The sequence below is a fragment of the Ambystoma mexicanum genome, chromosome 1q (assembly GCF_040938575.1).
Source record: "Ambystoma mexicanum isolate Mex_15411 chromosome 1q, UKY_AmexF1_1, whole genome shotgun sequence".
Taxonomy (NCBI): domain Eukaryota; kingdom Metazoa; phylum Chordata; class Amphibia; order Caudata; family Ambystomatidae; genus Ambystoma; species Ambystoma mexicanum.
The window spans coordinates 573,254,946-573,278,619 of NC_090922.1; the positions used below are offsets into that span (position 1 = coordinate 573,254,946).

At 49.8% G+C, this 23,674-nt stretch overlaps 1 protein-coding gene across 1 annotated transcript in view; it reads left to right on the plus strand.

Annotated features, from left to right (window-relative positions):
- The window catches only part of EDEM3 (ER degradation enhancing alpha-mannosidase like protein 3), a 925,252-nt gene that overhangs the window by 642,314 nt on the left and 259,264 nt on the right, over positions 1-23,674 (plus strand). The window contains 1 exon segment of the mRNA XM_069641064.1: positions 1,349-1,432. Coding sequence (XP_069497165.1) covers positions 1,349-1,432 — 84 coding nt within the window.

Genomic DNA, 23,674 nt, shown 5'->3' on the forward strand with positions numbered 1-23,674 from the left:
TGTTTGCTTCATTGGTTTTGGGTTACCTGACAAAATGGGTTTACTAAATTGGTCAATCTAATCCTAGACAAACAGGGTTAATTAAAGCGGTAGGAACCAATTTAAATCTGTATTGAATGTGCTAAAATTGTGGGCAATTGTAAGTGGTTCTAAAATCTATTTGGATTTCATTAATTTGGCAAAAGCCTTCGATAGTATTGACAGGGAACTCTTATGGAAGACATTACGAGCTTGGGATGGCCCGTTGGACCTATTGCTAATAATTAAGGCTTTATATTCGACTACTTCGGTCCAGGTCTGATTAAATTCCTAGGGTTTGTTGTCAAGGGAAACGTGGACCTACATGGGCTTAGAGCAGAGGTATACATTGGCACGACCTCATTTAATTTTTTTTATTCGACTTGAACATTAATTTAGATAAAGCCCCTGGTTTTCCTCCTAAAATGAATGGCAATTAGTCAATCTAATCCTAGACAAACAGGGTTAATTAAAGCGGTAGGAACCAATTTAAATCTGTATTGAATGTGCTAAAATTGTGGGCAATTGTAAGTGGTTCTAAAATCTATTTGGATTTCATTAATTTGGCAAAAGCCTTCGATAGTATTGACAGGGAACTCTTATGGAAGACATTACGAGCTTGGGATGGCCCGTTGGACCTATTGCTAATAATTAAGGCCTTATATTCGACTACTTGGATGCTATACGCCAATGATTTTGGATCTTATTGGCTTTCAGCGTAGCTAAACTATTGCAGGAGTGCGTTGGGGAAAATGGTCTAGTGATCAACGCAAGCAAAAAGATTAGATTACGGACCCTGTGGTCCCTGAATGGTAGGTAGAAGCCCTCATTCTGTGTCTGTCTTTGAAGTGAAACTCTGACTGAAGTACTCCATTCCCCCTTCATTGGAAGAGCACCAGGACTTTACCATCTAACTAAGGTCCCCAGTGAACACAGCCGCCATTTGTCAATATATTTTGATCCCAGTGCCCTTCTAAGTCATGGATGATGTCATTGTGAAGTATGCCCCTGATAAGGTGCATAGCCCTGAGTGGCGGGTAGTGGGGGGGGGAGCAAACCGCTCCATTTGAGTGGATCGATTTAGCCGACCCAGTCATGCTGTTTCATCAAATCATGGGAGGCTGGGGGGGGGGGGAGACTGGAGCGGCAGTCTTGGCAACTCATAACCGGTTTTTACTGAAAACATTGACAGTTGCATTGTCCTCCATGTGACCTCCGAAAAGTCAAAAAGAAATGTGATTTTATTTTCTTCCTCACAATCACTCTATTCTTTTCAAGGTACTTAGAAATCTGTTTTTCAATATTGACTATCCATTTCTTTATTTCACAGGCATTCACCACTGATTTTAGAGTTCACTGGGCACAGCATCCTTTGAGACCAGAGTTTGCAGAAAGTACCTACTTCTTATATAAGGTGATGATTTGAGGCTTTCCATCAAATGTTTGCTGTTAATGGTTTGCTCTACCCTTCCAATGGCAGGACATACTGGTTCTCTGAAGGAGCCAAGCATGTGGCAGCAGAAAAACGTTAATGTGTGTGTGTTCTTGCTGGCTTATCGCTTCTCCACAGTGTATTTAGGGAAAAAAACACATTTCTCTTTCAGCACTTTTTTCTTTCCCAACTGTCCTTATATGCCCTCTGTATGTGCTAAATGCTTATAAGCCCTGTTTTCCAATTTAAGGAGAAGGTTATCACATTTTATTTGGGGTCTTCGGGCAGGGTGGGCGCGTGTATAATTCAACCAGATGCTTTTATTTCTTCTGAGAAGGTTCTTGTCACATTTACTAAAATGTGATTTTGGGTAGAAAAGAGCAGACTGTAGGAGTTGAATCTTTTATTCAAATGTTGAAAATTGTGTAAGGTCATTTTTGAGGCAGGCAGGTTAAGGCTTTGTGCATGGCAATGTGAACATGTAATGATAATGATGTTATTTATATAGCGCCTTAATGTAAAGGCATCCTTTGTAATAATGACACCTTATACTATCCGCTTTGTAATGCCAGTTCTGAATAGTATCCGTATAAATGAAAGAATACAAAAAAACAAGGAAGAAATTACCAAATTATTTAACCTATTTCGAAATTTTGAATTGTTTTTATTAAAATATAGGTGTGCAGCGGGGCAAGGGTATTAGTATAGGAGGGGGTGAGGAGAGGGTCCAAAGTGTTCCCGCCACATTATTAGGAAAAAATTAATTTGTACACTTATACTTTAGTCTTAGTTGGAAATAAGATGTCTATCTTTTGGATGAATGTCTTTGTTCTGCCCTACAGCTAAGCAGTGTACCTGTTAAGCTCACCTGGCTCCCACAGAGGCATCTATCTGGACTGGACTGCTGCGGTCTCCACCAATGTGACACGTAGGGCCGAGATGACGGACTGGACTGGCCCACCTAGCTCCGTTTGCTTGGCCCGTAGGAATATTCTTCTGCAAATGGAGAAAGGGAATTAACCACCCGTGGAGTTGAGCGTAAATCCCCCACCCCGCTGTTCTCCCCACTGATCACCTTGGATGTCCCCTCTTATAGTCTCACCTGATGATTTGAAAAGATGAGCTCTCCATCCTGCATTGAGCGCAGGGGCGCGTAGATAACCAGTTGCTTCACTGGCTTGAAGGAATTGGTGAGTTCCAGGACAATATTGACTCCGATATTCCCGGCAAGACGCCGTAATTATGTAGTTCGTAAGAGTTCAAATGCCTGACTTTCACTCTTGTCCGATTCCTTGCAGGTTGCAGCTTGACCCTACTGAAGAGTTCCTCGTGGCAACCGGTAATGTTCTGGTAAGGATTTGTATTATCCAACACAGTTCGATAAGATAATGTCCTTATGTAACCTGTTGCTTTCTCCCTTATTCAGGCGCTGAGAGAAAGTATGAAGTCTCGGGGAATAATACCTCTGGCGGTTGTGGTGAGGAGGGTTCCCCTTGTTAGTCCCTTGTTTCACCTTGCTGTCCTTTTGTTTCCCCTTAGGGGCCGGGGTTCGGCTAGGATGCGGTGGAAGCTGCGCCGACCCGTGAAAAATAGTACCCCCGGTGGTAAAATCAGGTAAGTCTAGGGGGGGTATTCCTCTGTGTATTCCCTTGGCTCACCTTGCTGTTGTCTTCTCCTTAGGTGCCGAGTGCGGCGGGAACATGCAGGAGGATGCGGTGAAATGTGAAGATGCTGCGAAGGCCGGTGAGTTCAGCGCGGCGCTGCAGCAGGCGAGGCGACGGGCATAAAATAACTTCTTTCTTCCAGCTCGAAGGCACGATGGATCGGGAATTCAGGTAAGGATCAAAGGTATTGCTCTTGTTCTAACCTTTTCTCCTTCTTTCTCCCTTTTTCTAGGAGCTCCAAACTCGAGGTGGGCGTGGCAGGAGACTGGATGCAGACTTGCAGGCACAGTGAGCGTTTCGCTGCTGGATGCAGAATAACGCGAAGCGTGTGCTGCTCTTCGGGCGTGGTTTAAATAGCCTCCAAAGTAGTCCCAGATAAGTATTTCTCCCCAGTCCCACCCGAGTAAAAAAAATAGTCCCTAGGTAAAATATTCCCTTCCAAGCCTCGTTTGGCTTGGAGCTCTTGCAGCATGGTCTGCATCAGGTCAGTTTGCAGCATGGTCTGCATCAGGTGAGTTTTAATCTATGAGCCTGGCGCCAGGACTGCACCCAAATAGCCCCTAGCGGGGGTTGTTGGGCTTGCTTGGGGTAATTGATGCCTGCTTCCGGGGTTGCTGGACTTGGTCTGGGTCCCCGGGGGTAGGCATCATGACAGTACCTGCCACTTTACACTCTCAAAACAGGCAAATACTCCCAACAAAAGAAAATGGTAGTAAAAATATTCCCAACAAAAAGAGGAAACAGCAGACACTTATGAGCCTGCCCTCTCTTCCACCCACACAGGTCCTTGGATTTTTTCACAACCGTAGGACAAACTGAGCAGTGCCAGTGCCACAGAGAGGAACTTTCATATTATTTATTGCCTGACCAGAAGAGAAACTTTAAGGTAAAAGCCCATCTTTTCATTTGCATCAAGTACTAGTTGCAAAGAAATATGGATTACAAAAATGTATCTGTTTTTAGAATTCAAGAATATGTTCACTCGTCTTAAAAATACCCCCACTGGGATTGCCAACTTCAAAATAATAGGGAGCAAAATACTCACATTTTAAAATCTTTTCTGGAGTCTTGCCTCCAGTGATCATTGTGGGAGCAAGGATGTTTTGGGTGGGCATCCTGAATATTTGGAGAAAGACTGTGTACATTTAGATGTGAGTACTGCATATGTATTGAGCAGGCCCCTTGAATGCCCCTCTTCAACCAAGAGGTCAAGATCCCACATGACACTTCTGTGGCAAAAGAGCAAAGAAGGGTCATTCAAAGTCTTCATCTGCAGTCCTATCAGTGATGATTTTGTCCACATAGGCTACTTAGTCTACAACTGAGAAACAGCAGTCGGCGTCTTTCTCCATCTACTAAGAAGCACTCTTCCACACTTGGCCTGTAGACATAGTCTTCAGCCCCATCAACTTCTCACAAACAGACATCCTCTATTCCGTCGATTACCTTGTCAGTGGTCCAGTCGACAACGGCTTTGGTGCACTCCACTCCACTGGTGTCTTGTCACCACTGCAACCTTGTTTACAGTGGAGGTGCATGCCTCCCTGTTGACTGCTAAATGAGGCGTCTCTCCGGCTGGAGAATCTCCTTCTGCACTTTCTGCTTTACCAAGGCCTATGCTTACCCATAGTTTGTTTATGCTGGCCCTGTATATTCCTCCTGTTGTTCTTGATCCTACTATTCTTCCATCAGAGGACATTTTGTGACATGCCAGGAAGGCAAAGCTTGCATGGGGCGATGTCTACTCAGACGACTATACACACAAGTTTCCACTGACCTGCTGCACCCAAGGGCACTCTGCTCCTGCTGTACCATCGCCAAAGTTGGCTCCCTATTAACCAGAGCCCTGCAACCTCTCCTTGGATATTCAGTCAACTTTTCAAACTCTGGTGCCTGAATTGCAGCACAGGCTTCCAGCCTCTTCTGTGCCTCCACGTCAAGATGTTACAGCGGGTCCATTGCCTGCTTCTCCACCACCAGCTGGGTGCCCCTCATGTGCACGCATGCCTACTCTTCCTCTGCCTGTAAACCTTACAGATACTGATTCGGAGGATGTCTCCAGGGTGATGTTTCTATGCACACTAACACCTCTGATGAGATTGTTAATGTTGTACAATGGGGACAATGAACCAGAGTATCCTGCTATTCATTGCTCTCCTCCAGCCAAAATCAGCTCTTTCCACACCTAGAACTGTCAAATGTATTTGATCGTGTTCCAGAGGCGTAAAACAAGGAAGGGTTCTTGTACCAGCAACGAGGATAAACCAGGAAGCCTGTGCCGGCCATACCTATTCTTGATGGCCATTGGGAAGACAGCCTGCTTACTATGAGGAATCCTTCTGCCCCGCCAAAAGAGGGCAGACTGGATAAGTATTACAAAGCTTCGGAATCTGTGCCTAAATGTCTCCAAATGCAACCCAGTCCCAACTCTGTGGTGTTGGCGGCAGTGACAAAATGCTCTGTGAATCCTTCCTCCCTGTTTTCAGTGCCACCTGAGAAGGGGGATGGGGGGGGATGTAGACTCCTTTGGGAAACGCATCATCACCACGGGCGCCACTGCTGTCCGACTAATGCAATGGTTATCCTGTCCAGATACATCTGAGAACTCTGGTTCAAAATGGGCCCTATCTTGGATTTCCTTACGGACGACAAAAAGGCTGAAGCCTTTTCCCTCCTACACGAAGGGAAAGCCGCATCTGATCATGCCGTTTCAGTGCCACTGGACATTGCAGACACTGGATTCAGGCAAATGGGTAACATTGCTCTCCTTTGCCATTCAAGGCCACAAACCTCCGTCCGGTGGTGCAGTCGAAGGTGGTGGACATACCCTTCAGCGGAGAAGAACTTTTCGACAAGAAAGTGAATGACATACTTCAAGCCATCAAGGCAGACAGACACTGCCCAGCCCCTGGGCACCGTGCAACAGTGGCGCCAGTCCTTTCAGTACGGGAAGACACAATTCTCAATGACATCCTGGGATTACAGGCAATTTTTCTCCGGCCCCAGTAGGACTGGCCTAACGCCTACCCCACATCTGATGGCTACAAAGGGAATTTGCAGGCCTGCACAGGCAATCGGTGCCATTGCAGCTTCTCCAATAATAGGGGCCAATCCTCAAAACAGACCTGACCAGGCTCTGCCATCGCCCCTCCACTTCCACTCCCAGGTGGGAGGGTGACTTTCCAAGGTTGTCGAACAGTGGTATTCCATCACCACGGTGGAATGGGTGTTGTCACTGATTCAGCAGGGCCACACACTGGAATTCATTGAGCGCACGCCCACCATGCCTCCCTTGGCCAAGGTTGAGAAGCACTTGACGTTACTCCTGCAAGAAGTTCAGTCTCTCCAATTCAAAGGGCCGATTGAGCATGTCCCTTTACAGCCATGCGGTCTCGGAATGTACTTGAGATGCTTTCTCATACAGAAGAAATCAGGGGGTTGGAGGCCCATTGTAGACCTGTGCCTTTCTTTTCAAGTTCCTGCAGGCTCAGACCTTCAAGATGGTCACCCTTCAGCATATTCTGACACAGCTGCACAAATGGTATTCCTATCGTCCCTAGACTTAAAAGATGCATACTTTCATATCCCAATTCATCAGCGGTCCTGGAAGAAGCTTTGCTTCACTCACAGTTGCAGGTCAACATTTTCAATTCAAGGACTTGCCCGTTGTCCAACGCTCTGCCCCAAAAGTATTCACAAACTGTCTAGCTCCAGTAGCCACTCATCTACGTCGTTCAGGGGTGCACGTTTACCCACACCTAGTCGATTGGCTAGTTGTGCGGCCTCTATTTCATTGGCCTATCGCCACACCGAAGACAATCTGTTGCTTGATGTCACTGTGGTTCTCTATCAATTTTGGCAAGTACTGCTTGACCCCCGTTGCTGTAAGCTCTCTTCGAGGGGATTGGGTCCTCCGACGTATTCCATATCTATGACATGTAATCACCACAGCTGTGCTGCTTCGGAAACTTTTTTCTGCGTCCTGCGTCGATGACGTCGATGCTCCGTCGTCGAGGACCTCCTCCGACGTCATCCGATGTGATAAGTAGGACGCACGACGCCCGTAGCCTCAGTTCCGTTTTTTCCGCGAACGTGTTGCTTCGTGAATCTCGGTTAACGCCTCGACTCTTTGGAGTTCTGTTCTTCTCGGTTCTTCGAACCTGTTTGTTTTGTGAAAATCCTTCGTGTGAAGATGTCTTCTACTTCGTCTTCAACCCCGCGTCCGGGCTTCAAGAAGTGCGGGGAGTGTGGGTCCAAGATGTCAGTGACGGACTCGCACGAGGCCTGCCTCTGGTGCCTCGGGGAGGCCCACGACACGGATGACTGTATCGACTGCCAGTCGCTCACGTCCAAAGCCTTACGCGAACGTAAGAAGAAGTTGTCGGTAGGTCGGGTGTCCAAGCCCCGGAAGTCGAGGTCTGCGGGGCTTTCGACGGATGATTCGAGGGGTGACTCTCCGCATCATCGTCGGAAGTCTCGTGGGTCTCCTATTAGGAGTCGGTCTCGCCACTCCTCAGCCTCTTCGAGGCATTCTCGGAAGCGCTGACACCGGTCATTTCCAGGTCCTCTTCGGAGGACTCTGCCCAGCACGTCGCTTACCCCACCAGCAGTGCGACGCCGGAGGAATGGGGTTCCTTCGGGAAGAAAATGCTGGCAATTCTTGAGTCGCAGGGTACTAAGCTGTCCGCGCCCCCGAGTGGGGTCGGTCGTGAGAGGTCGAGAGACACCGCTCGCAAGAGTGGTCGGCACGAGTCATGGGAGAGGTCCCGTTCGGACAAGGAGACTCGTTCTCGACGTACCCGTTCCAGGTCCCAGCCCTCGACGCGTTCGAGACCGTGAGCACCTGCGAGGTCTTCGAGGAAGACATCGACGTTTGAGGCGTCGAGGGCATCGACAGGCTTTCTCGAGGCTCCGGCTCTGGTTAAGAGCAAGCACTCTCGGGTGCCTTCTTTTCGCCACCTGGAATATATTTCAGAGGCGGATGAGGATTCTGATGGCCTGGTTCCTAGTCAGGTTCCGGATGAAATTGTCTCGGGCCATAGTCAGTTTGACGATTTGAGGCAGTCACTGCATGATGCCAGTGGACTGGACACCTCTCCGGAGGTGGAGTTTTGTAGGCCTGAGCCTGGCTCTCATGCCGATTCCTCATACCGGCGCCTTATGGCTAGGGTTTCTGAGTACTTGGGATGGTCTGCTCCCCCAGGGGAGTTTGTGCAGGATGATCCTTGATGTTGGTCCCCCAACTGACCCGGTACTGCCGTTCCATATGGCTTTACAGAGAAGGGTGTCGGCGGCTTGGACTGCTCCGGAGAGTCTCCCGGCGGTGGGCAGATCCTTGTCGCGAAAATACCGTCCAGCCAGTAGCGACCCCTGCTACTTGACCAGGCACCCCTCCCCGGAGAGTTTGGTGGTGCAGGCGGCCACAGCCCCGTCAAAGCAGGCGTCGTACCCTACCATCCCTCCTGATAGGGACGACAAACGTTTTGATGGCTGGGCGAAGAAAGTGTTTTCTTCAGGCGGCCAACTCCATTTGTGCCTTGTCTCGTTTCACACACACACTGTGGAACTGTGTTGCGTTAGCGGCTGAACATATTCCCGAAGGGGACGAACGGGATGGTTTCCTTGCTATGGTCCAGGATGGTAAGGATGCCATGTGTGAGTCTGTTCAGTCGGGTTTGGACTTAGCTGAATGCGTCAGTAGGTCCATGGCGGCGAGCAGGTTTGCATGGTTGCGGAAGTCGGGGTTTGCTCCTGATGTGCAGTCCCGGCTCCTCAACATGCCCTTTGACGGTGAACACCTTTTTGGCAGCAAGGCTGACGAGAGCCTTGAGAGGTTGCAGACCTCAAAAGCTGCAGCGAAGTTGTTGGGCGCTGCAGTTCGCCAACCTCTGCCTTTTCGTCCTAGGGGATAGCAGTGGAGGGGTGGTTCCTTTCGCTATTACTCGTCCTTCAGTAAAGCGAGAGGAGCTGGCAGTCAAAGAGGCCAACACAGGGGTACCAGAGGTGGACGACGGGGTACCCGTGGTGCCAAGGCCGCTCGGGCAGTTGCCTCTTTGCCCTCAGGTAATGCCGCAGCCGCTCCCACTCAGTCATGAGGCCATGTCCCATGGTTCACCGGTTGGGGGAAGGCTGGCGCAGCATCTTGTAGAGTGGCAGGCCATTACTTCAGATGTGTGGGTTCTGGAGATCATAACCCACGGCTACTGTCTTCCTTTTCGGCACAGGCTTTGCGACAATCCACCGGGGAACCTCTCTTTGCAGAGTCCGGATCCGCTCCTTGCGCAGGAAATTCAAGCCCTGCTGGAAAAAGGCGCCTTAGAACTGGTGCCTGTAGCGGAGAGGAACAAGGGTGGTATTCCCCTTATTTTTTTATTTCGAAGAAAGACGGGATTGAGACCCATCATGGACTTGCACGGTTTGAACAAACTCCTCAGGAAGGACAAGTTCAAGATGGTTACTCTCTCTCAAGTCCTCCAGGCCCTTCAGCTTCAGGACTGGTTGGTGTCACTCGACCTCAAGGATGCTTACTTCCATGTGCCGATCCATCCCAAGCACAAGAAGTACCTGAGGTTCGCGGTTGGCGACTCGCACTTTCAGTTTCGGGTCCTGCCGTTCGGATTGACCTCCGCCCCGAGGTTTTCACCAAGCTCATGGTGGTGGTGGCAGCGCATCTCAGGCAAGGGGGGATTCACGTCTACCCCTACCTGGACGATTGGTTGATCAGGGGGAGCTCTCCCGAGCAAGTCCTGGATCATCTGTCCGTCACCTGCCACTCCCTTCACAGGCTGGGCTTCTCCCTCAATTTAAAGAAGTCCCATTTGACGCCAACACAGCGGCTCCAGTACATCGGAGCAGTGCTCGACACTTCCCTGGGGCAGTGTTTTCCTCCCCAGATGAGGGCTCGTCACATTCAGCAGATGGTGCACAAGTTTCAGCATGCCCAGACGCTCCCAGCGTTAGAGTTCTTGAGGTTGCTCGGCCTCATGGCATCCTGCATTCTTCTGGTGCCAGAGGCTCGCCTGCGGATGAGATCTTTGCAGTGGGCACTCAAGACGCAATGGTCGCAGTCCTCCGGCAGGATGTCGGACCCGGTTCAGGTGCCGCCCTCGGTCGCCCGGGACCTTCTGTGGTGGGCCGTCGAAGGCAACTTGATGAAGGGGGCTCCATCCCTCACGGGTTGGGGAGCTCATGCCAACAGGCTGACAGTCAGCGGTCGTTGGTCTCCGTCGGAGTCCAGACTCCATATCAATCTGTTGGAGCTGAGGGCCGTCAGGCTAGCCCTGAAGGCTTTTCTGCCGACTGTGCGAGGAAAGAGTGTCCTGATCCTGACGGACAACACAGTCGCCATGCACTACCTCAACAAAAAAGGGGGGGCAGGGTCACTTCCTCTGTGCAGGGAGGCGATGCAGCTCGAGTTCTGGGCCATCCAGCAGGAAGTTTCGATCTCGGCAGTTCATTTGGCCGGATACGAAAACGTGACGGCGGACGCTCTGAGCAGGCAGAGCGCGATCTCTCACGAGTGTGAGTTGGCTCAGGAGATTCTCCTGGAGATCTTCTCCCTTTGGGGGACCCCTCAAGTGGATCTCTTCGCCTCCAGTGTCAACCGGAAGTGCGAAAGATTTTGCTCGCGGGAATTTCCTCCAAAAAGGAGCCTTAGGAGACGCGTTCGTGGTGGAGTGGACATTCCCGCTGCTGTACGCATTTCCTCCAGTCCCCGTCATCCCGCAAGTGCTGCGGAGGTTACGGAAGTTCGGTTCCCGGATGATCCTCATTGCTCCAGCGTGACCTTCTCGACTTGTCCATCTGCCCTCCACGTCGTCTTCCCTACCGAGACGATCTGCTCTCACGGGAGGGGGGGGTCAGGTTCTCCATCCAGAGGTCAGATCCCTCAACCTTCACGCTTGGCTTCTGAAAGGTTGAGGTATAAGGATTGGGACCTCCCTGAAGACGTGATGGAGGTGTTGCTTTCGGCTCGAAGGCCAGCAACAAAGTCTCTGTACCATTGCCGTTGGCGTAAGTTCTGCGACTGGTGCAGAGTTCAGAATGTGGATCCTTTTGCATGTGACATCCCCATGGTTCTGTCCTTTTTGCTTTCTTTGGCCCACAGGGGCTTGCAAGTGGGTACCATTAAAGGTTACCTGGCGGCGCTGTCCATCTTTAAGCGCTCATCTGAAGAGTGTTCTTATTTTAGAATCCCTTTAATTTCACAGTTTCTGAAAGGGTTCACTAATGTGTTCCCTCCGTCACCTTTCCTGGTGCCCGGTTGGGATTTAAACCTTGTTCTTACATTTCTTATGGGTGCTCCGTTTGAGCCTTTACATTCTTGCCCTTTGAGGCTGTTAACTCTGAAAACTGTGTTTTTAGTTGCGGTTACTTCCGCTCGCAGAGTGATTGAGTTACAGGCACTTTCAGTTAAGCCACCTTTCACTGTATTTCACAAGGACAGGGTTGTCCTTAGAGTTTGTCCTTCTTTTCTTCCGAAGGTAGTGACGGAATTTCATTTGGCCCAGAAGGTTGTTCTTCCGGCATTCTATCCTCCTCCGCATCCTGGTAAGGAAGAGGAGAGGCTCCATAGGCTTGATCCTAGGAGAGCTTTAAGCTTTTATGTTTCACGCATGTCCCGGATCAGAGTGGACGATCAACTCTTTATTGGTTACGCTGGAAAGCGTTTGGGGCAAGCTGTGACGAAACAGACTTTGTCTCGCTGGATTATTTTGGCCATCTCGGAGTGTTACCGCTTGGCGGGTAAGGACCCACTGGCTGGCTTGCGGGCCCATTCTACCAGGGGTATGGCTGCATCTACTGCCCTGCAGAGGGGTGTTCCTATTCGCAACATCTGTGATGCAGCCACCTCGGCTTCAGTACATACATTTGTACGTCACTATTCCCTCGATTCCATCCGAGGACAGGATCTGGCCTTTGGCAAGGCGGTCCTTTGCTCTGCTATTTGATTGGCTATTCTAAATTTTGATTCTATATTCTTTCCCTCCTCCTTGCTCTGGTACTGCTTTGGGAGTCTGTCATAGATATGGAATACGTCGGAGGACCCAATCCCCTCGAAGAACAAGTTACTTTCTTACCTGGTAATGTTCTTTCGATGGGATGGTCCGACGACGTATTCCATATCGCTCCCGCCCTGCCTTCCCCGCTGCAGAATTTCTTTTGCGATTGCAGCTTACGTTCCGCAAGGCTTTGTGTCTGACTGGCAGTTGACTAATGTCACACGTTCTGAGGGAAAAAAATACAACTGAGGCTACGGGCGTCGTGCGTCCTACTTATCACATCGGAAAACGTCGGATGTCGGAGGAGGTCCTCGACGACGGCGCATCGACGTCATCGACGCAGGACGCAGATGCCGAAAAAAGTTTCCGAAGCAGCACAGCTGTGGTGATTACATGTCATAGATATGGAATACGTCGTCGGACCATCCCATCGAAAGAACGTTACCAGGTAAGAAAGTAACTTGTTCTTCTTAGGGCTCAACTCAACACGCGGTCCTGCACCACTACCCCGTCAGAGGACCGGGTGAAAGCCATGCTAGTGAAACTTCTACTGTCGTAGAAGTCGGCCTCTGTCTGCATGTTAAAGTCCCTGCTAGGAATTCTGTTCTCCTGCACCCATTAATCATACTGCCTTACCTTTTGTCCTTGGCACAAGCTGGCCTGGCTCACTCTTCCAGCAAGGATTATCTGGCTGCCATTTCCAGGTTCATGCGTTTCCCCGGGACGCCTTACCTGTGGTGTTACAGGCTCATCAAATAATTCCTGCAGGGTCTATTCCGCTCATTTTCTTCTCTCAGAACACCTGCTCTAGTGTAGGAGTTGAATGTAGTCCTCTCCAAGCTTATAGGACCTCCTTTCGAGCCTTTACACAAGGCCTCTCTGACGTTTGTCCTAAAAGATGGCTCTATTGGCTGCCATCACCTCTGCATGACTTGTGGGGGAAATCAAAGCGCTTTCATGCAGGCCGCCCCAATTTTTTACTTTTCCTCAAATCCAAAACGCTCCTTCACACTAACCCAACCTTGATGCCCAAGGTTCCATCTGCATTCCACCTAAACAAGCCTGTGGTGCTACACATTTTCTTTGGCTGTCCATCCTCTCCTGCGGAATGCTAGCTGCACTCCCTGGACGTTGTACGAGCACTAAGGTTCTACATTGCCCACACGAAAGTCTCTGCAAGTCTTCACTTGTTTTTGGCTTTTGGTTCGGCGGGAATGGGCATTGCTCTTTCCAAAGCCTCCATGGCATGTTGGCTATCCTCATGCATTTCCTTCTGTCATCAACTGGCTAACAGGCCTCATCCAGGCAGGCCTAGAGGCCATTCCACCAGGCCTATGGGGCACAACCACTTTCTTCTCTGGTGTTGCCCTGCTGGATATTTGCAGGGCTGCTACATGGAGATCTGTGCATACCTTCACAAGGTTTTACTGTGTTACAGGGATTCCACCAAGGAGTTAAGGGTCGGCCAGGCAGTGCTATGGAACCTGTTTGGGTGAGACAAGTTTTTTTCTGAGGTGAGTGCTTCCTTCAGGTTAACTTTTTTTTCTGCCAATTGTTGGTGTTGTGTGAGTACTGCTTTGTAATCTTTTCAAACAGCATGTGAATCTATGAAAGATCCAATGCCTTGTAGAAGGAAAAAGTTACTTACCTATAATTCCTGTTGGAGACTATTGGTGAATTTCATAGATTCATATGCCACCCTCCCGTCTACCCCTCTTATGGCTCTTCTTGGCTCATACGTTCACGGGCACTTGCCAAAATCTGAAGATTGCCTCCGGGGTGGAGCTATGGGGACCTGTCAATTGACCGTGGGCATTATGACCCAAAATTTACTCGAATAGAGCACTAAAGTGACAGCAGTTTTAAAATGTAAACATAAACTGCCTTACTATACTGAGGATTTCCAGCCTGAAGACTAGGAATATTCAAACCGCATGTGAATCTATAAAAGATAACAATGCTGGGGAATAGTAGTTACAGGTAAGTAACATATTCCTTCTTGTGGGGAGGGAGAATAAGAAAGGGGGAGGTGGTAGTGAGGGTGCTTTTAATTTTGCTGATGAGTGAATGCATCGGTTGGTTAGACCTCCTTCATTGAGAAGAGGTTCTGATTTGAAGTGTTCCTTTATCAGCAAAATTCAAAGTAACTCCGTTGAACGTACACAGTTTAAATTCACCTCATAAAAGGATTAGACTTTTATGTCTGCTGAGGGAACAAGGCGTTCAGGTAGCCACCATTCAGCAAACACATGTACCTTGCTTGACAGCAGTAGACTTGGATCTAGATATTACCTTCCTCCATTTTTAGGCAACAACTACTGGAAAGAAAAAAAGTGTGGGGAAGTTTTTAGCAGAAGGATTTCCCTTTTATTCTAGATGAAGTGGGCAGGTTTGTTACTTTGTTGGGGTCAGTGCAAGGAAGAGCTCACTTTGGCAACTGTCTATGCCCCTAATGAAGGCCATACTAACTACTTCAGTTCCTTCTTACTTGCATTACATGTCGTAGCGAGAGGGCCTAGATTACTGATGGGTGATTTCTTCTACATTTCAGGAAGGAGCGCAACTGTCTCCTCCCCAACACCTAGGTCCACACACCCTGCTCCGACCCCCCCCCCCTCCCCAACCTGAGACTGGTTGATCTACTGTTATATACATCCCCTGGTTGCTTGTAGACTCCTTGCTGCCAAATTATCAGCCCTCCCCCGTTATTACCCCCACCCCCCTTGCCTTGTATATCTGCTTCCCCCAGTGTCCTTCCCCCTATGACTTGTAAAGTGCTCTGTTGCTTCCCAAAGATAGCTCAGCGCTCAAATGCCATTATAATAATATTAATATGGTGGTGGACAGGGTTGTATACGAATTGTTCGTTTTACAACTGTTGGAATTACAATTTACCTTTTCACAATTGACCGAATTGTGAAAGTCAATAGTAACATATACAACCCCCCCACCCAACGCCAAACCCCCCCAAAACCTATATATATATGGTCAATTGTGAAAAGGTCAATTGTGACCCTTTAAATTCGGTCAATTGTTCATTCGAACAATTGTAAACGAACAATTTGCAATTTGGGTAATACCGTGGACAATGACCAAGATAGATCCTGATGAGATATATGGGTGGCAACCAGGCATCAAAGGTGGTAATGTAGTGTCATTTGTCATTTTGTATTGTGCCTTTTTCCATTGGTCGGGCCTCAGCACTGTAGGTGAACACCCTCAGGGGACCGAAGTCCAAGGTGTGGGAAATGCATCAGAGGAGATTAGAATGCGTGTGTGCATTTTGGCCAATACGAAAGTAGGTAAGGGTGGCCAAGTCTCTTAGCTACCCATGTCGAGCTGGCATGTGGATGCGTGCTGTGAGGTAGTCTGGAGAGTATGCAAGTGCCAGGAGACTCATGTGTCCAGCTAGACAGAATTGTTGTGGGGGATAGCTGCATTCTTCTGGCAGAGGTGTTGTGCATGTTTGCAGATACTTGCGGATGGGTGGCCATGAATTGGCAATCTTTCATAGGCATGGAATGTGATAAGTACCTGTGGTGCTCAGAACATTTAATGAAATGGGCTTGAGAGATTAATGGCGGAAAGATAATTATTGGGTGAGGGACTTTTCCTATTCCTAATGTTCACAGGAATTATTCCTAAATTGACTATAATTGTGGTTGAGGGCCTATCGCTACCTTCCGAAGAAGCTTCAGTGGAGCACATTTCCCACCCAGAGCATTCTCCGGTGTTCTGCCAGATTGATTGGTTAGAGGAGGACGGGTGACTGGGTTCTTGGAAATTATCTGCTGGTTTGCTGCAAGACAAGGCTCTAAATTGAGGAACTAGATTGTAACATTTTGAAATTCTTTTAGATTAATGGTAACCTGAAATCTCGACACTTACAGTGGGAGGCAATGATGGGTAAAATACAGGTTTGTTTGATTGAAATGACCTCTTAACTTAAACTTGGAGCAAAGGAAGAAGGCAATGGAATGCTCAAAGTTAAGGTTTCTGGTTCTTTGGTCTACTCCTCCTTGGGTCAATGTGATTACTACGACCCCCCCCCCAGAATTCCGACGGCCAAAAATGCCGACTTTTTATTTTTTTATTTTTGTTAACCCCCTTTACACCCACATACATATGCGGGGGGAGACCTCCACAGACCCCTCCATACTATTATATCCCACCCCCCCTCACATATATATGTGTGGTATAATGGGGGGGTCGGAAAAAAAATGAAAAGTCAGAATTTCGGGAGTCGGAATTGTGAGGGCGACATTGTGGCCCATTACCCTCTTCCTCCTGTCTCCAGTGCTCGTTACTAAAAGGGGCCATCTCCTACCCCGTGTGTAACTCAGTGCTGGCTGTTCTCCTGGTGGCCATCATGGATTTTGTTTTCTCCTCCTTTTCAATGGCACACATCTAAAATAAAGCATTCGGTGTGGGCTATGGAAAAGGATGGTCACATCTTGTCACATGTTCCCATGGCTGGGTGCTTATAGCGTTGGTGCCGTAGGAGGAGGGCATCAGTCACGGTTAATTGCACATTAATGGCCCTCGTTTCACTTGAGATCGTTAACCTGGGTTGCGGTTAATAGACGCACCCCTATTCGTGCCCCCCACCCAGGGCATTTAGTATTGCTCACTAGTTCTGCACTTTCTCACTCATGTGGCTGCTCATTTCCCTCTGCCGCTACTGCCTCTTTTGTACTATGACTTGCAGCTTCTCCTCTTCACTTTCCATATTCTCTTACATCTCCAGTGGTCCTGGGTTTCTACCAACTGTTCCTTTTTCTTTTGTGTTTTATCTCGCTTTCCAATGTTGGCAGCATGTTCATGTTCTGCGTGCATTGCCTCCAGTACACAAATGAACTGTCAACTCTGAAAACAAAGGACATGGGTTTACACCGGGGTTCTAATTGTGAGGGGGAATAGCTCAGGGGTGACGCGTTTTGTCTTGGAAGCAAGACCGCACAGTGCAACGCAGTTTCAAATCCTGATGCTGTGCTTAGAAACCAATCTCTGGTATTAAGCGTACTGTAAAAGAACAATTATAATTAAGTCTTCTATCCCATTACCGAGGGCCATGAATGCCTTTATGGCACCAGAGAGTTTGTTAAATGGTCCTTAAACAGAGGTACAACTTAACATAGCAGAATATAAGGATATAATATTGATCAGTAAATAAGTATTCAGACTATAAATCTCCAATATTTTAAATGGATTCAAATACAAACCATTATGAAAGCTTTGTAAAGCCCTTTACACATTAAGCAGTTTGCAGAACGTGGAGTAATTTCAATATGAAATAGGATTTATTTGGTTATTCATTTTGCATATGCTAAATGTGCGGATTTGCATTATGTAAAAGACCAAGACAAAATATGCTTTCATAACTGAGAAATCAGCATAGCAGACCTGTTGGATCAACACTGAAGCAAACTGATCCAAAACAAATGGTGAGGGAACTTCTTTCATCCCACTGTTTGAGAAACAGCTAATCTCTATTCGGCTGCATTTCGTAAATACTAATAAACCTTATTAATTTCACTGCACTGATCCAACAAGATTTGCTCATATGTTAACAGAATACTTCTGATTATGTATTAAATAAATGTATTTATTTTATTTTTGCATTTATTTAATCGCGCAAAACCCAGCGGCATCTACCCGCTAGTTACAGAAAGCGCATGTTACATTTGGTGAAGTGCTAGAAACGCATATCGGTTACAGACAGAGTTGGTGTGTGTGCAGACTGGCAAAGCCTCACCTCATGGAGCGGACGGAGGGTTACCTCAGCTGTGCAGAGTAGGCTTACAGAAAAGAGTAGGGCTCCGGCGCAGTGCACAGGCTGCAATGTCAAGATAGGTAGTTGCAGACAAGCTAGGGTTCAGGTGCAGTGCATAGGCTGCCATGTCAAAATAGGTAGATGCAGAAAAGATAGGGTTCAGGTGCAGCGCGCATGCTGCCATGTCAAAATAGGGAGTTGCAGCCAAGAAATGCTTTAAGTGCAGCACACAGACTGCCTCGTCGGGCCGGTAGTAGACTAGGGCCATAGTTTATCAAAGACTGGTGTTCTCCAGATCCATAATTGTTGAAAAGCAAGCTTGACGATTGGAGTACAACTAGGCACAATGTAAAGCGCTTTGAAGAGCATATTGAAAGATCGTCCAGACAGGTAAAGCCATGCCTCATAAAACGAGGCGCTGTGTCTGATGTGCAAGCTTAGCCTTAGCTCTTTTGTACTCTTAAGGGACGTTTGAGTTACATTCACAGAAAGTGAACGGGAGGCAGTTGATGTCTCAATATTCTGAAAACGGATGCGTGTTCACAGTTTATCCAAGGACTAACCTGAGAATAACAGTCCTGGCAGGGATGTAGAGCCATGCTGTCTGTGACACAATGGTACACCTCTGTGTTCTTTTCCAGTGTTTCGACCACCTTGACCTGCAAGAGGTCATCGTCCCTGAGGTGGTGCTCCCGCAGCACACAGTGCAGGACCGTTACATGTGGAGCTTCGATCTCTGTGGAAACCTTCCAAAGATGTCCCTCACCAACCTTTTTGGAGGCCAGCTGAGTGTTTTGGAGCCCAGTCACGTTAAGCCACCCTCTAAACTTCTCTGCAGAGTCACAGAGCAGGCTTCGAATGGCATCTTCCAAGTACAACTGGAAGTCTCATCCCCCCCCCCCCCTTGAGTTTTCGGCTCAGCTTCTCAAGGGGCAGGGGTGGGGGTCGGCAGACACGTACCCGTTCCGGGACTGCAGCATCATGTCATGGGGATCTGGAAAAGCTTCTTGCACTCTGTGATCATGTGTTGCAGCCCCTCTGTGGCCACCATGTGTTCGTTCAAGTCTTTTTGGCCTGGTTGTCTGCTGCCTCCCTTCTGCATCATTCTTGTCGAAGGAGTCTTTCTTGTATTTGGTGAGATGGAAAATGGATGGAGCGAGGGAGGCCCCCCGGTTGCCAGGGGTCATCTGGTTCTTGACGAGATGCAACATCACTCAAGAAGTAGAGCAGGCTCTGCAGTATTTCCCGGTTCTCATGCGGATGAGAACGATCGCCGCCTGCACCACCTTCAGCCTCTGCTCCTTCGGGACAAACTGGTAGATCTGTAGGAATGCGTCAGTCAGTTTGCCAGTGAAGATGGGCTCAGCTAGGTCCCAGAAGTACTGCTTGAGGAGGTCTGCCACGTCATAAGCTAACTGTTCCTTGTAGCTGGCATGGTCGGGCGATGCCTTGGTCATCTGCCTCAAGGCTTGAATCCACGATTTCACACCCGGACCTCTGTATGCAGTGGAGTAGAAGCCAGCCATGCAAGAATACTTCAATTGCACACAGACTGACAACTGGGGGAGGAAGGAGACTGTGCATAGCAATCCTGTGCTAGATTATTCTTCAAACCAAGTTTGGTGTAGGAAAAATTGGAACTTGCATTTCAGGTCTAGGGTCATCATGGGAGGTAAAGGTTGGATTGTTGAAGGGAGCTATGCTTTGTACATCTGGGTTCAGACCCAGGTGCAGCATGGAAACGGCACCCTTACCGGTGGTCGACGCCCTAAACATCCTTGACGGCCACCCCTGCCTCCTGCTTCTACTAGTCCTATCGGCCATTTTCGACACACAATAGACCACCAGGCACTTACGGGCACCCTGCATCAGCACATGGGGATCAGTGACCTTGTCCTAGACTGGTTCAAGTCCTACCTCGCCAACCAGCAGCAATGTGTTGAGATGGAGGACTCCTAGATCGCCAGTGCAACCCGTCCGTCACCTGTGGAGTCCTGCAGAGTTCCATCCTCTTCCCCAGTGATGTTAAATCTATACATGGATCCGCGCACACAACATCCACATTCACCAATACGCTGGTAACACACCTCAAGTTCTAGTCCATCATGGACATCTACAGGCTCAAAACCTGCCTCTTGCTGATCCAGTCTTGGATGTCCAATGCATACTTGAAGCTCAACCCCTCCAAGACCGAATTCCTACTCCTAACCAACAACACCGACCACCCAGATATACAGACCTGGCTATCAACCATGAACCCTGAGAGCTTCACACCTGAGAACACCTGCTGCGCCAAGTCCCTCAGGTTCCACATCCACAAACACCTCTCCTTAAAGACACACATAGCTAAGAAAACTCAGACAACTTGGTGGTATCTCTCCCTCCTGCAGAAAGTCAAGCCATGCCTCTCTCTGAAAAGCTTTAGATAAACTGTTCAAACACTGGTCCTATCCCACCTGGATGGGGGCAATTCCCTCCTCGAAGTCTTCCTGTCGTCCTCCCTTGTGCCCCTGAGAAGCGTCCCACACACGGCTGCATGCCTCATCAAGGGTCTATGCAGATACAACATCACCCCAGCCCTCATCGGCCTTCACTGGATCCCACTGCATGCACTAAACACCTTCAAGTCTTGCTGATATATCTATAAGGCAGTCACCCAGCTACCTCGCAGAGAAACTCAGCTCTCCAGCAGACAGCACACCACCAGAAGCCAGGACACGTGCAGATCTGAAATCCGCTGCTGCAAAAAGGAAATGACCAGAAAATAAGCCTTCGAGGGGATTGGGTCCTCCGACGTATTCCATATCTATGACAGGTAATGTCCACAGCTGTGCTGCTTCGGAAAATCTTCGGCGTCTGCGTCGATGACGTCGATGCGCCGTTCCTGAGGACCTCGGCCGACATCACCCGATGTGATAAGTAGGACGCACGATGCCCATAGCCTCGGTTCTGTTTTTTCTGCGAACGTGTTCGCTTCGTAAATCTCGGTACGCCTCGACTCTTTGGAGTTTGCTGTTTTGTTCTCGGTTTGTTGAACCTGTTCGGTTTTTTGTGAAGACCTGTTCGTGGCGATGTCTACTTCGTCTTCAACCCCGCGTCCGGGCTTCAAGAAATGCGGGGACTGTGGGTCCAAGATGTCGGTCACGGACTCGCACGACGCCTGCCTCTGGTGCCTCGGGGAGGCCCACGATACGGACGACTGTGTCGACTGCCAGTCACTCACTGCCAAGGCCTTGCGGGAACGCAAGAAGAAGCTGTCGGTAGGTCAGGTGTCTAAGCCCTGGAAGTCGAGGTCTGCGAGACTTTCAAGGGATGACTCGAGAGGCGACTCTCCGCGTCATCGTCGGAAATCCTGTGGGTCTCCTTCCAGGAGTCGGTCTCGCCACTCCTCTGCCTCTTCGAGGCATTCCCGGAAGCGCTGGCATCGGTAGTCTTCCCTGTCCTCTTCCGAGGACTCCGCCCGTCGGCGGGTCGCTTATCCCTCCATGCAAGCGACACCGGAGGAATGGGCTTCCTTCGGGAAGCAGATGCTAGCGATTCTTGAATCGCAGGGCACCGGTCCATCCGCGCCTCCGAGTGGGGTCGGTCGGCACTGGTCGAGAGACACCGCTCATACGCCTTTGGGCTCGGGTGGTCGGCACGGCTCGCCGGAGAGGTCCCGCTCGGACAAGGGTAGCCGTTCTTGCCATGCCCGTTCCAGGTCCCGGTCCTCGACATGCTCGAGACCGCGTGATCCTGTGCCGTCTACGAAGAAGACGTCGACGCCTGTGGCGCCGAGGTCGCCGACTATTTCTCTCGAGGCTCCGCCTCCGAGGGGGTCGTCGACGCTGTCGGCACCTAGGTCGTCGAGAGACCCGCTCGGAGCTCTGGCTTCGAGGCCTGTGTCGACACCGTCGATGCTGGCGGCGTTGCAGCTGACGCCGATTCGCTCGACGCCGTTTCTGCCGGCGCCGAGTCGTTCGGCGCCCTCGACGCCTTTTGAGGCGGTGGTGTCGGAGGGGTGCCGTGGCACAGGTTAGCCCCTAGAAAGGCTCTGGCTAAGGTCAAGCACAGCTTTGGTCCCCAGATGTCTTCCTCTCACCGCTTGGAGTACATTTCAGAGGGTGATGAAGGCTCTGATGAAGGCTTGGTTCCGGTTACGGTACCAGATGAGCTTATCTCGGGCCATAGCCAGTTTGATGACCTGAGGCAATCACTGCATGATGCAAGTGGACTGGACACCTCTCCGGAGGTGGAGTTTTGTAGGCGGGAGCCTGGCACTCATGCCGATTCTTCATATCGGCGCCTTATGTCTCGGGTCACCGAGTACTTGGGCTGGTCGGCTCCCCCAGGGGAGTTCGTTCAGGATGATCTCACGGACATCCTTGATCTTGGTCCCACCACTGACCCGGTGTTGCCGTTTCATATGGCTCTGCAGAGAAGGGTGGCGGCGGCTTGGACTGCTCCGGAGAGTCTCCCGGCAGTGGGCAAGTCTTTGTCGCGGAAATACCGTCCAGCCAGTAGCGACCCCTGCTACATGTCCAGGCACCCCACTCCGGAGAGTTTGGTGTTGCAGGCAGCTACGGCCCCGGCAAAGCAGGCGTCGTATCCTACCATCCCTCCGGATAGAGACGACAAACGTTTTGATGGCTGGGCGAAGAAAGTGTTTTCTTCAGGGGGTATGGCGCTTCAGGCGGCCAACTCCATATGTGCCTTGTCTCGTTTCACACACACACTCTGTGGAACTGTGTTCCATTAGCGGCTGAACATATTCCCGAAGGGGACGAACGGGATGGTTTCCTTGCTATGGTTCAGGATGGCAAGGATGCCATGTGTGAGGCCGTTCAGTCGGGTTTGGACATGGCAGATTGTGTCAGCCGGTCCATGGCGGCGAGCACCGTAATACGCAGGTTTGCGTGTTTGCGGAAGTCTGGGTTCGCTCCTGATGTGCAGTCCCGGCTCCTCAACATGCCTTTTGACGGTGAACATCTTTTTGGCAGCAAGGCTGACGAGAGCCTTGAGAGGTTGCAGACCTCCAAAGCTGCAGCAGAGTCGTTGGGCGCTGCAGTTCGACAAACTCCGCCTTTTCGTCCTAGGGGACAACAATGGAGGGGAGGTTCCTTTCGCTATTACTCGTCCTTCAGTAAAGCAAAAGGAGCTGTCAGTCAAAGAGGCCACCGTAAGAGTGCCAGAGGTGGAAAACAAGGTACTCGGGGTGCTAAGGCCGCTCGGGCAGTTGCCTCTTTGCCCTCAGGCAACACCGCAGCCGCTACCACTCAGTCATGAGGCCAGGTCCCATGGTTCGCTGGTTGGGGGATGGCTGGCGCAGCATCTTGTAGAGTGGCGTGCCATTACTTCAGATGTGTGGGTTCTGAAGATCATAACCCACGACTACTGTCTTCCTTTTCGGCAGAGGCCTCACGACAATCCACCTGGGAACCTCTCTTTGAAGAGTCCGGATCCGCTTCTTGCGCAGGAAATTCAAGCCCTGCCTGTAGCAGAGAGGAACAAGGGATGGTATTCCCCTTATTTTTTGATTTCGAAAGAAAGACTGGGGATTGAGACTCATCATGGACTTGCGCGGTTTGAACAAACTCCTCAGGAAGGACAAGTTCAAGATGGTTACTCTCTCTCAAGTCCTCCAGGCCCTTCAACTTCAGGATTGGTTGGTGTCTCTCGACCTCAAGGACGCTTACTTCCATGTGCCGATCCATCCCAAGCACAAGAAGTACCTGAGGTTCGCGGTTGGCGACTCGCACTTTCAGTTTCGGGTCCTGCCGTTCGGATTGACCTCCGCCCCGAGGGT